Genomic DNA, 13,489 nt, shown 5'->3' with positions numbered 1-13,489 from the left:
ACCCTGGCACCCGTCCAAACCCTGGCTGGGGCTGCTCATGTCTCAAGCTGGGTGTGAGCTGTTTTCCATGTATGTGTGGTGTATGAGAGTTGTGTTGCTGCTCGTGGTCCATTATCATGTCCTTTTCACCCCTGCTCCCCTCGGCCTGGGCCACCAGCCAACAGCCCTGCCAAGGCCCGCGCCGCTCTCCTGCAGCAAGGTAGTGTAGGGGGCTGAGGAGGCCTCAGGGACCAGTCTGTCTCTGGGGATGAAGACGCAGGGCAGGGCACAGGCCACAGGCCACAGGCAGCACTGTCGCATATAAAGCTGCAGCTGGAGGCGAGTTTGATCAAAGGAGGGTTGTATGCCCCAGGTTTACACCACTCAATACTATATCTGCTGTCTTACATACTCCTCAGTAAAATGTTCCCTATGTGTTTTAGGGGTATTAGAGGGATTTGTATACAAGTGGAATGTGAATAGTGGATGTGTAGAGTGAATGTGTAGAGTGAATGTGAATAGTGAATGTGAATAGTGAATGTGTAGAGTGAATGTGTATAGAGTGAATGTGTGTAGTGAATACTGTGGCAGTTTTACACACAGAAAGAAACTATACACTTTCATTATCATGGTGACGAGGCATTGCAATGTTATATCAATGATTATTATACATTTTCCACAGATTTAGAACAAGTCAGGGTGTCAGCGTGTTCCAGTCAGACATCTTTCTGCTGTTAATCCGTTCAGTGTAGCTGCTCTTCCCCCGTGTCTCCTTCCCGCCAGCTGGCTAAAACACCAAAGTCTCCCCATTAGTGAAGTCTCAGCAGTCCTTTGGGTGAGTTGTGTTTGTTCACCCAGCCCAGTTGCCACTCTCTGCTCATTCCACACCATGAACTCACTCAACACACATGACATGAGGATGAATTATGACGACTGTTTGAAATCATTTGTTTTATAGTTGCATGTGTTCTGATACCCAAATGAACATGTGTTGTCTCTTCATTATTCAGAACAAAGTGATAAGTGTCACTTTCTAATGACCAGATTCTGCAACACAACCCCACAAAATCAGCTTCATTTAAAGGGATAATCCGGAGTGAAATGCACTTTAGATCAATTTTTCGGACTATTGGGAGTACATACGTTGAGTTGACACCAAAATCATGTCATTCGGATGTATTTTGAGAAAGTTCGAGCTCACCGTTTTTAGCCAAAACTCGTTAGCCTGGAGGTGACTCGGGCATGTCATTTCGCCGCTACAAAACGCTATATTTATACCTCTTCTACTGTTCCAAACAACACTACACTTACGTGGTAGTGAGTAGAGGGTCCCTAAAGCCAAACCGAAGTATCCCCACGTCTTTATGTGGTCGGATAGAGAGTCCAGAATGAATTTAATCGAGTCAGTACCTTTCCGGAAATGTCGCTGTTGCAGCTAGCAACGTTTTCACAACACTTTACTAACATTTCCGGAAAGGTACGGACTCGATTAAATTCATTCTGGACTCTCTATCCGACCACATAAAGACGTGCGGATACTTCGGTTTGGCTTTAGGGAACCTCTACTCACTACCACGTAAGTGTAGTGTTGTTTGGAACAGTAGAAGAGGTATAAAAATAGCGTTTTGTAGCGGCGAAAGGACACGCCCCGGTCACTTCCAGGCTAACGAGTTTTGGCTAAAAACGGTGAGCGCGAACTTTCTCAAAATACATCCGAATGACATGATTTTGGTGTCAACTCAACGTATGTACTCCCAATAGTCCGAAAAATTGATCTAAAGTGCATTTCACTCCGGATTATCCCTTTAAGGAAATATTTGGTCCAAAACTAGTGAGCTTGCGTGCATGTGCGTGTGTGCATACCAGCACACTTTGGAAGGCCCATTGCCTGTGTAGATGTGTATGAGATCCAGATATTGGATCTTATAGGGAGTTACTTTTGTAAGAACAAAAATGATGAACATGGTGAATTTCAGAGAACAGTTCCAGAAAAATGTAGAATGTCATGGTTAGAGCTTACAAAAATAATGAACAGCTTTGAATAACAATACATCTATTGTGCTCAGGATATGAATCACTAACACCTGATCGCTAACAAGAACTCATAAAGTACTTGTAACCATGGTTATCTTTTTGAGGAAGAATGCAGTGATCTTTCTATAAGAAATCTTGTCATAACAAGGGTTTCCATTTGTGGCTCTATGGGGCAGCGTCTAAGTCAAGCTTAACAGAAAGACAAGGGAATTTAGTCATCATCTGATATGTGTTTTCATATGGTATGACCCCCTTCAAGAAAGAAAGAGTCTGTTAAAAATGAAGAAATTCAATTATGTTTAAAGTCACGATGAAGCAAATGACACGAACCATGGTTCAAGTGTGGTGGTGGAGCATAGAAGTATATTGAAATAACTACACGAATCTCTGTGAACTTAAAAAATTACTTTTATTCTGGAGAACCAATAAAATTATGGTAAATATTTACAAATAATTACTCCTTAAGATTCACTTGACAAGTACAGAGAAGGATAATTCACAAAGGGACAGTCACTCTGGGGGACAGATGCACATACACTGATTAGTCAACAAGCCCTGCTCAGTACAGAGCTGTGGAGAGATGCCATCCTGTAAACGTGACAAACCATAATAATCATCATCAACAACAGTAATAATAACAAGAAGAATATTAACAGTAACAATAAGCTTACAAAAATTAAAAGCATAATATCAAAGTCACAATTATTTTCCATGTGTGAAAAAAAAATCCCAGAAACATAAACTGAAAATGAACAAAGAAATTTAAAATGAACTCAAAGGAAATGGTATCTTTGGCAAATTGGCACTGCAGTCGATACATTCAAATATTAAGACAAGACACAACACACAAGAGAGCAAAAACACACCAATGATTTTTTTTCTTTTTCATAACCACTAGAAAATTGAATAAAAAACATACACAATTCTCGAAGAAGCATTCTTTCATTTACTCCTGTTTATTTTATAGTTTCTTCATTCCTCCATCTGTTTGAAGGCATTTCAGCATTTGACACCTGGCATTATTGGTTAGTTGATTTAGTCTTTTCACTTGTACTGAATTTGTTAAATGGCCATGTCAGGCTTTGGTGGATGCTATAGATATGTTGTTTATTTCTGTTATTTGTTAAAATTCTCTTGGCAATAATGCACTATTTCCACTTTTCAAACCACTAATACCAAAAACTTCACTGTTTGTTAAAAAAACGAAAGTAGAAAAGAAAGAATACCAACACCAAGGGGTGAAGGAGTGTTGTAATCCACACGGATTCTCAGATTGTATGCAAAAGGCCACAATAAGGTCATTACCAAATACTCACACTTTTCTTTTGCTTTTGGAACCCTTGGCAGATGAATATGTCCTTTCAAAATATTAGGAGTCATAGAGGGTAACTACAGAATTTAAGACAGTAAAGCCCTCGGTATAATGGCAGACATCTTTGCATGTTTATTTTGGGACCAGAAAGTGTTTTGTTTCTTTCATGAAATGTTCTGTAGACTGATCAGTCTCTGATCTGTTAATCCTCATCCTGGGATAGATTAGATGTTGCACTCGGGGGGTTCTCTGGGGAGGGTTTCTGTACAGGTTGCAGTACAGTCTCTGTGTCTAAATACAACTAAATGGAAATTAGTAATGGCACTTGTTATGCCCAGCAACCAGCGCAGTCTATTTGAGTCTACTTAACAAGCTGTTTTTAATGGTGGATTTTCACCTTAATCTTGAATCTAACTATTTTTGAACCATTTGTCTAGAAGCTGACGAATATAATATTTTCATATACAGACACTGACTGTCAATGAGGAGCTCGCAAACAGATACTGTACTTTGATTGATTGTTTATGAAAGCTTGTTTATTTATAGTTGCTTTGATTTTGTTGTTCTTTATGTGCCCCATCCAAACTAGGTGGAGGGACTCACTTGCTACATGATGGTCAGACTGGGAGAATTGCTTGCTGAGCTTCAATTGAAGGCAAACCTCAGTATAAAAGTATGCTTTAGAAATTCTTATAAATTACTTTCTGTTTGTAAAGTTTAGCACACTGTGGTACAAATTTCCCCACAGGAATTTAGTGCGTCATAAAATAGGAAATGTACATTGCCTTAGGCATGCAAGAGCATCTGGCCAAATACAAGGATTGTTGGAAATATGCGTAAATGACATGAAGATAGGAATTGTTAAATAATGACATCAAATATCATATATTCCATTTGTCAACGAAATTATGATTTTGCTTTCTACACAAAGTAATGTCTTGAAAATCATAAATCAAACATGACTTTCGAGGGTACCAAGGAAGAGGACATTCCTTTGCCATTGAGATGACCTCACCGGCATTAACCAAGGAAGTGGAGCAGTGGGAATAGCACCTTCGCCTCCGACTGGCAAAGAGAGATTTTTTTCCCAAGAAATGTGATCAATGGAATAGTTCCTCTGGATGTGAGACGGCAGACGAGAGAGGTGAGGAGTGAACAGAGGCTGGCGCTCTGATGAGATTAAGATAGAGTGAATGAGAGAGAGTGATGGGGGTGAGACGGGGCAAGGTTGGGTTTTGATGGCACAGCAGGTTTGATTCCCCCAGAGGGAACGGAGGGGGGACTCGTGACCCACAGAGGACAAAGGAATCGAGTGGGGGAGTGTCTAAGGGGTGGGTGCTAATCACCGCTGTCCGCTTCAAGCCAAGTTTCTAAGCCAATGATAGTCACATCTACCTTATTCAACCAATAAGGTCTTCTCAATGGCAATGGTTACCTCATTGATAATTCTACATAGTCTGCAAAGATATTAGTCAGATATTCTAAGGTATATTGAGGTGGGATGGTTGAGTTGTACAAGTGGTCAGGATATTTTGGAGACTAGGGTAGATTTAAGCATATGTAGGATTGTTTTTTTGATTGTGTATATGGCCAGATCTTAGCTGTGGTAGTCATGCCTTTGTTCAACATCTAATCATTCCACTAAAATGTGGTGATATACTAACTGAACGGCATCAAATTGATGTCAATACATTATGATAACTTGATAATGACAACATATAAATCTCTTGTGTACATATGTTCAGGCTTTTGATCAACCTGGTTTCCTTGGTTTGTAAGAGAGAAATACTAAATCCAGTGAATTCAAATTAGTTTGGTGTGGTTCACTCTGTTTTGATGGCATTGATTGGTCTATAGATAAGTGACCTTCTGTAGACAGAGCAGACAGTTGCTTTAGGGACACATGTCAAGACTGGATGACTCAGTAGAAAAAATAAAGGCACTGTCCTTAATATCAGCTGGTGCACCTCAGGTTCATAATGCCTCAAACTACAAGGTTAGATAAGGACAAAGTTCACCAGTAGCACTATGGTGAATTTTTTATTAAGGGTTTCTTTAGAGTTGCCCAAGCAGCAACTTAGGCCTACAAACACAAGAAGTCATTCTATAACTACTTTACAGATTAATAATCAAACTAACACGTTCTGAAGATATACTCATATATTTTTATTTTTCCTCTTATTTTGTTAACCTTTCCATTGCAGTTTTGGTGCTTCTGATTGGCTATTGAAACTACACAGTACTCCTTCAGTTCAAAGCTACTCTGAGCAGACCACAGCGTATCAAAAACAAACGCACATAAAAAGATTTGTACACGGGTGGACGATAGCTAAATAAATCACACCATTTTCTCTGTTCATTCACTAGCATCTACAATAAATATGAATTCTCAATCAATTCTGATTGGGGATATTTTGTTGGAAATGGATACTGTACAGCATCAATTGTACACACACACACACACGCACGCGCGCGCGCGCACACACACACACACACACACACACACAGTGGTAGACACTCACAGTTTTGACACACAGTTTTGACACACAGAAAGGGTTTGGTAAGGCCTCCACCACTTCGTGCATTGTCTCAGCGCATTGGAGATGAAAGGAGTTACTCGGAAATAAAGAACACATACTTGAAGAAGAGAGAGAGAGAGAGAGTGTGTTATAAAAAAGAGAGAAATAGAAATGTTGATTGATTGGAAAAAAACAGTGTTGACTCATTGTGTCATTGTGCTTTATAGGAGAGTCAGTTTCTTTGGGGAGGTTTTTGTCACACAATGATTTCACGTCTAGTGAGTCTGCTTGATAACGTCATTGGGAATGGGTACAGGGGCTGAGACTGGCACGTCTTTTGACAACACACTACCAAACCCTGGCTAAGTCTGATGAGAGTCTGTTATTCCTTTAAAAACTGAGCAGTGCTCAGATGGAGCCACTGGCACTGTATACTGGCAACAAGTCTCCTATAGAGCATATATATTAGTCTGGCTCTCCAGCAATAAATATCTTTAAATTATTTCAACATTCCCAATATGAGGGCTGGATAGTAGGTCCAGCATACACACACATATACACACCACACACCTAGATCACCTCTATGTACACAGGGAGAGGCCAGGGAGATGTGTCTGTACACTATTTACTGTCTGGATGTGTTTACTGTGCTTCAGGGTGGGTGATTATTGTACCTACATTGCTACGTGTGTGTGCAGCATTAGAAAGTCACACATAAACACACAATAACATGTTTTACATAATGTACATCTATGCTATTGTATATCCCATATGAGTGTGTTAGACTTTCAAGCACACTCTGGAAAGCATGCCTTTCAGATGGAAACTGGGTAGACATCGAGAGGAGTAAGCATTCCGCTGTAGTCCATGCTGACATCTCCTTTTAGGATTAGTACTGATGTTGTGCTTTCATTTCATAGGCACTCTAAATTTGCATTCAGTGATGACCTTCCTCCTCTCTCAGCTTGGAATCAGAATTAATCAAGTCTGCTAGGCTGTCTTTTCAATAGTGCCAGTTTACTAACCTGAGAAAAATATTACATGAACAACCACTCAAACATATATTCTTCTAAAGAGTATATTACAAAATAACAACAAAAAGGAAAGAGCAGGAAGTTTGAAATTAATGAACAAAAGTAAAGAGTAAAAATGCATGTTTTAGCAAACTAAAGAACACGCACCGTAATTTCTATGATGTCATAGATGAGACAATGAGCACATCATCCCCATCATCGCTGCATGAGTGTAGGTGAACCTAAATCTAGCCAGTGGTAGATTGTCCATTCAGCCAAATCAAAACTCAGCTCTCCTTATGTTGTAAACTGTACAGAACATTTAGCAATTTTCTTTTCCCAACACATCAAATAAAAAGACATGACAAAACAGCAAAATCAATCAAAATCCTTTTTCAAGGCTTTTTCAATTCATGACTTAACTCAAGTAATAAAGGTTCTAGTGTAAACAAAACAATGACTGAGCGCTGGAGGAGTTTGCAATGGAAGATTCATTATTCATCAGACTAGAACACCACAGTTCGCATCTCAGTGAGGTCCATGCAAAAGACCAGAGGCTGAGAGAAAGATGCAGAGCAAAGAAAAGCTGCGTTTCTCATCCTTTCAACATGGCAGCACAAATTCATGAATGGAGCTGGGCACAACATGAAGAATGGCATATAAGTAAGTTTGGACATACAAACAGTGTCTTCACTCTCCTCTCTCTATCCTCTCCAATCCTCTGTACTCGTGGAGTAACGCTGGTGCTATCACCCTCAATCCCTCCTCCTCCTCCTCCTCCTCCTCTTCCTCCTCCTCACTGGCAGGTTAATGGCGGTCATAGGAGCTGGCAGTAGCGGTGGCAGCGGGGCCTGTCCCTCTTGTGGCAGCGCTGTAGTAGTATGGAGACCCTGGGAGGAAGAGACAACCATATTGTATTACTGATGGATCAACTCAATACACACGCTAGATTTGACTCTTCCCTGGGAGGAAGAGACAACCATATTGTATTACTGATGGATCAACTCAATACACACGCTAGATTTGACTCTCATTATGGTTTCATTTATATATCAATTTAATTACAAGGACTTCTCCTAACAATGAAGCGAGCCACCTCATCATAAAAATCATCTGTCTGACAAAAAGTATAATAGTTGTCATCACTTGTGCACATCATTAAACAATCTTGAACAAATAGAAATGCTTAGGTAACTGATTGTGTATAAATGTCTACTGTTCTTTATTATTATTAATATTATTATTTTTAATGGCAAAGTTGATCAAAATGCACTATACAGGTAGCCTGTTGAATAGTCCTACCCCACAAAACTAATTGGCCTTATTCCATCACTTGAGTCCTTACGTGTAACTGTGTTGAACTAGCTGGCATAACTAGTTGTCTGTTTAGCATATAAATGTGACTAGACAGACAGAAGTGTCAGAATGTATAAAGATGTACAGTACAGAGGTGCACAGCTGACCAAAGGGTGTTTTACTGTATATTGGTCATTTTTAATTCTGTAAAAGCCTTTTTTTTCTTTATACTGTCACAATGTCTTCAATTTCGTTAAATATTCAGAGATTCAGAGAGGGCCTATGAGTAACAGGGGCGAGGAAAAACTCCTTGTAGATTTGTAGATAGCCTACAGTACATATAGGAAGAAACCTCGGACAGATCCACGACTCAAGGGCCCAACCCATCTGCCTCGGGTTTTAGTCTCAGAAAGCTCAAATAGTCAGGGACTAGATTGTCCAAAGGGATTAGTAATTATTTTAGGGAAAGTAATGGGCCGCTAGGATGGTCTTATCTTATCTGGTCTTATCAACAGATCAACTCTGAAGCATATCCACTATCTTGCAATCAACCCCCTCCACACACAATAATGCATTATTGCTGTTTTGAAGTAGAAAATAGTGCTGCTTTACGCATTGTTCATTAGAAAATACTTAGAGTAAACTATCATATTGACAAGACAAAAAAACAGTTTGACTCTCTTGACATAAAAAAATGGCATCTTGATTTTGATTGCACTGACCATTTCAATGGCAGAAATATTTGCTTTTGAGGCATAAACTAAGCATTTTGAGCAATATACGTGCTTTTGCAGGTTATCTACTCTGCAGTACAGTTTGCACTAATTGTTTTGAAAAATGCACTAACTGTTGTCAAATGTTCATTATGATTCCAGAAATGCATCAAAGCGACCGAGAAAAACTGTAATCTTATTGTTGTCTAGGAGAAACTACGGAGATAATAAGATCTGATTTTCTTTTCTGATGGAAAAACACCTGCTCACCACAATAAGCATAATTCAAATAGGCCTAATTATTCACTCTGTTAAGCTTTTGCCGTTTAAAAAGAGGACAACAAATGCACAGATCCGTGAGAAAATGATATTGCATTAATATTTCAAAAGCATTTAAGTTTAGTTCCAGATAATTTTACTTCACTACTGTCAGCACAATGATGTTGAATGCATTATTGACTCAGCAGCCAGTTATCACACAAGCAAGTTACATGTGGGATAATTCTGTGCTGTACTGTGGCTTCAGGAGCAGTGCAAATCAGAGCATTCCAGAGTACAGTATCTTACTGGTGATGCATGTCATGAATGATATTGGACCCTGCCCCTGTGATGCTGAGGAGGAGAGGGAGTGAGGATGGAGGCTTAGGGCTGTGAGAGATGTGTCACAGTAGAGTGGGATAATCACATCATTTTACTGACGTGGCCTATCAATGGTCCAGGTGCCATTTGTAATTCTCTCTCACTGTCTCTCAGCTGGAGCTGGCCATTTGCGATGTATCACACACACACACACACACACACACACACACACACACACACACACACACACACACACACATACACACACACACACACACACACACACACACACACACACACACACACACACACTCAAACACACACATACACACTCACTCACACACACACACACACACACATATTTTCACGCACACACAAAGATTAATCTTGATCATAGCATCTTGGTGTTTACCGCCTATGGGTCTCTTTAGATGAAAAGGCTTTTAAGTATCACAGCAAAGCAGAAGCACATCATTTTTCTTCATTAAGGCCGAGAAGAGGCGAGGGAGGGGGGGAGAGTAGAGAAGTGCGAGTGGAGATGGATCAATGAGAGGTGAGAGCAGCAGATTACATGGAGGAAACAGGGAGTCTTACGAGGCCAAACACCAGACTAGAAAAGATGTTCCAGAGATACGTTTATCCTCTGAAGGAATACAAGAGCCCATAGACACATTAAGATAGAATGAGTTACAGTTGCTGTGAAATGCTTTACATCCCTTTAAGAGTTTAGCATGCGTCCATTTTTTAAAGTGAGGTCATCAAGACCAGCTAAGGTTCAACACCATTCAAGTTCAACACACAGTTCTTTAAGAATGACAAGTACTGTATGTCAGCGGTTTAAACTATCATTGTCAACTGCCCCTGTGTTAGACTGATATGTTTTTTTTCTGGCATAGTAAGATAAGGATTTTTGGTAAGGTTAAGGACTTGTATTGTTTGCTGTGTATGCTCTTCCTGTTCACTTAGCCTGTTCATTTAAGGTACTGTAAGTGATTCTAAGTGGGTTCTAACCCGTAGCACTTTTTTGTTACATTCAGCAAATATCTCCTCATGATTCTCTCGCTTGTACACTATGAGCCTGGTCTTTGTACACAACCCTGTCCATGAGTACACTGTATAAGCCTGGTCTTTGTACACAACCCTGTCCATGAGTACACTGTATAAGCCTGGTCTTTGTACACAACCCTGTCCATGAGTACACTGTATAAGCCTGGTCTTTGTACACAACCCTGTCCATGAGTACACTGTATAAGCCTGGTCTTTGTACACAACCCTGTCCATGAGTACACTGTATAAGCCTGGTCTTTGTACACAGCCTTGGCTCTAGGACCTGGAAACAAACAAAGAGGAGGCAGCCTGTCCCCCAAACCAAAACAAAAGCCAATGACCGAAAAGGGAGTTTGAGGTGAGTGGGGGTCGGGTTTCACTCTCTGGTGTTTTGTTTGGTGTTTGGTGCAGCAAATACCAACATGTGTAAAAGGAAAATGTATTGTCTCAAACATTTCTCAGTTGTGAAATAGCCTGCCTCTTGTCAGAGCTCAAGTCCAATTTCCGTTAAACATATAGCCCTATTCGCACGGGATTATTATTACCTGTGGACCTTTGGTGATTTGTGATAATTGTGGAGGATGCTTGTGGAGGAGATTTTAGTCCCGTGTGCCATGTCTGTAATTTGTAAAGTAAAAATTCCGCCGCAAATTACCTACTGTATTTCGCCAAACACAGACGTCCGGTGATGATACTAATCCCGTGCGAATCTGCATCTCAGTGATTGTTATTGCAATTGCCTATCTTTTCTATGTTCTGCGTTGTTTTCGGATGTTAGAATATGACATATCCGGGTGTAATGTCGGTGAAAATAGAGTAATTTACAGACTTTGCTTATCCCGTGCGAATGCGGTGCAAGTAACACAGAGGTGGAGCGGTAATTTGAAAATGACCAAAGGTCCCCAGCTAATACTAATGCCATGCGATAGGGCTTTTCAGTATATCTCAAAATTCTGTTTGTCCTCTCAAATCTTTTCTCGCCTTATTTCTCTGAAATGTGTCCCGGAGAAACAGGTGAAGTTTCATTTCACAATAAAGAAATACCATTTAGCTATTCAGATCAATCAGATACCACCGAAGGAACGAAGAGGGCAAAAATACTCTAATACATGATTTCACCACTAAATGAGATTTGTCATTTTTGTTACTGTCTAGCACGTGTAATACTGTATATTCATCCTATTCTAAGACTGGTAGGCAACTCAATGGGCGGATCCCAGTACCAAAGGGCTAGCTCTAACGGCACGATGTTGCTTTGTGTTCTGATCAGACACTACTGTGCAGCTGTGGTTGGGATGTGGATGCATGGGTCCCCTCCCCTCCACCCCAAGCCACCCCCACCCAACAGACAGCAGCCATACCTGTGATCTGTGAGGTCTGGCTGCTGAACAGCCCAGAGCTGCAGGCCATGTCCGAGCCCAGAAGAGATCCGTAGTCCTGCTGCAGCACTGCAGAGCCAAAACACACACACTGGTCAGATTACACATGCCCAGGCAAGCATACACACACACACACACACACACACACACACACACACATACTGTACACACACATACACAAACAAACAAATGCACACATACACACATGCAGTCATCCATGGGTTCTCTCTCTCTCTCTCTCTCTCACACACACACACACACACACACACACACACACACACACACACATACACACACACACACACACACACACACACACACACACACACACAAACACACACACACACACACACACACACACACACACAAAATGCAGAAATGCCTGCAGTCCTCAACATTCAATGCTGGATGAATATTTATAGCAAGTGCTCCTACCTGCACATTATTTAGAGAAGATGGATGACTGTGTGAATGTACTTGTTTTTCATACACAAACAATTGGGGTTGTAAAGCATGTTTAATGAGAGTGGTTGTTGACTTTTAGGAACATCATTGTCAAATGTTATTTTAAGTTTCTGATGAAGTGATGACTATTTTCAGTCATCATCTATTCTTCCAGAGTGAGTTATTGTTGTGTGACTGTTGCTGACTTACCTAACAGACTCGGGTTTGGGAATCTCCAGGATTCGTTATATGTGGAATACTGAGGATGAGAGTACGGGCCACCTGAAAAGTCACCCCCTGTGGAAACAACATTAAAAGGCTGAGTACATATTGTGTTATACAGTCTTAGATCCATCAGTTTGTGGGGTTTTGTTTTCTGTGTTTTAATAGGTGTGGAGCCTAGAAGGCATGTTCTGCCCTATCCTTACCCCTTTCTTCTCTTTTTGCATTCTCCATACCTTCAAATAATGGGGTCATATCTCTTGAAGCCACTTGACCCATCAAAAGTATGTCTACTTTTCTCTTTCTCTCTCCCCCCCCTCCAACACTCCAGTTCTCCCTGGGGAGGACTCTCCCTATGCTGACTGTCACAAACCCTGAAGCCCCAGACCACTCGTTCCCTCCCTCCCTCCCTCCCTCCCTCTGTCTCTCCTGCTCTGTCGGTTCTGCTTCATCGCTCCTGTGCTCCCCCTTTCCATGTGTCAGCCCCCCTGCCGCAAGAGAAGGAGAGAGGGGGACAGTACGGAGAGAGGGAAAGAGGGAAACAGAGATATAATACAGGAGGAGAGGAGAGAGGGAGAGCGGGGGGTATGATGAGGTAAAGGGGAGACTGAACCCAAAACAAGGTTGGATGTGGCCAATCCCTGAGAACAAAAACACTCCAACTCACACCCCACACTACTGTGGCTTGGCCCTCCATGTTCACTATACTGTACGTGCATCTCTCATAATCAGATGTAATGGCCAGTCCACTTGTGTCCCTTCTACTCTCACACCTCTCAAGTCCCCGTCCACCCCACCCACCCCCCCACCTCTCCTCTCCTCTCCTCCGCTCTAAGCAGCAGCACGTCTCCTGCAGCTCACACAACAGGAGGGGCGGCACACAGCACACACAGCACTGGGGCTCATAACATGGAGGAAGACAACCGAGGGGGAGAAACAAACAAATAGCGTG

At 41.3% G+C, this 13,489-nt stretch overlaps 1 protein-coding gene across 1 annotated transcript in view; it reads right to left on the bottom strand.

Moving 5' to 3' along the window:
* Nucleotides 1-2,433: 2,433 nt before the first annotated feature.
* The window catches only part of pax5 (paired box 5), a 55,925-nt gene continuing 44,869 nt past the window's right edge, over nucleotides 2,434-13,489 (bottom strand). The window contains exons 10-12 of the mRNA XM_062515665.1: nucleotides 12,526-12,612; nucleotides 11,854-11,940; nucleotides 2,434-7,747 (exon numbers count right to left, since the gene is read on the bottom strand). Of these exons, the coding sequence (XP_062371649.1) occupies nucleotides 7,665-7,747; nucleotides 11,854-11,940; nucleotides 12,526-12,612 (257 nt within the window). The 3' untranslated portion in view covers nucleotides 2,434-7,664. The remainder of the gene's footprint in view (nucleotides 7,748-11,853; nucleotides 11,941-12,525; nucleotides 12,613-13,489) is intronic.

Source organism: Sardina pilchardus, chromosome 2 (assembly GCF_963854185.1).
Source record: "Sardina pilchardus chromosome 2, fSarPil1.1, whole genome shotgun sequence".
NCBI classification, from domain to species: Eukaryota; Metazoa; Chordata; class Actinopteri; order Clupeiformes; family Clupeidae; genus Sardina; species Sardina pilchardus.
The sequence above is the reverse complement of the archived record's forward strand: the minus strand, read 5'-3'. Positions and strand labels throughout refer to the sequence as shown.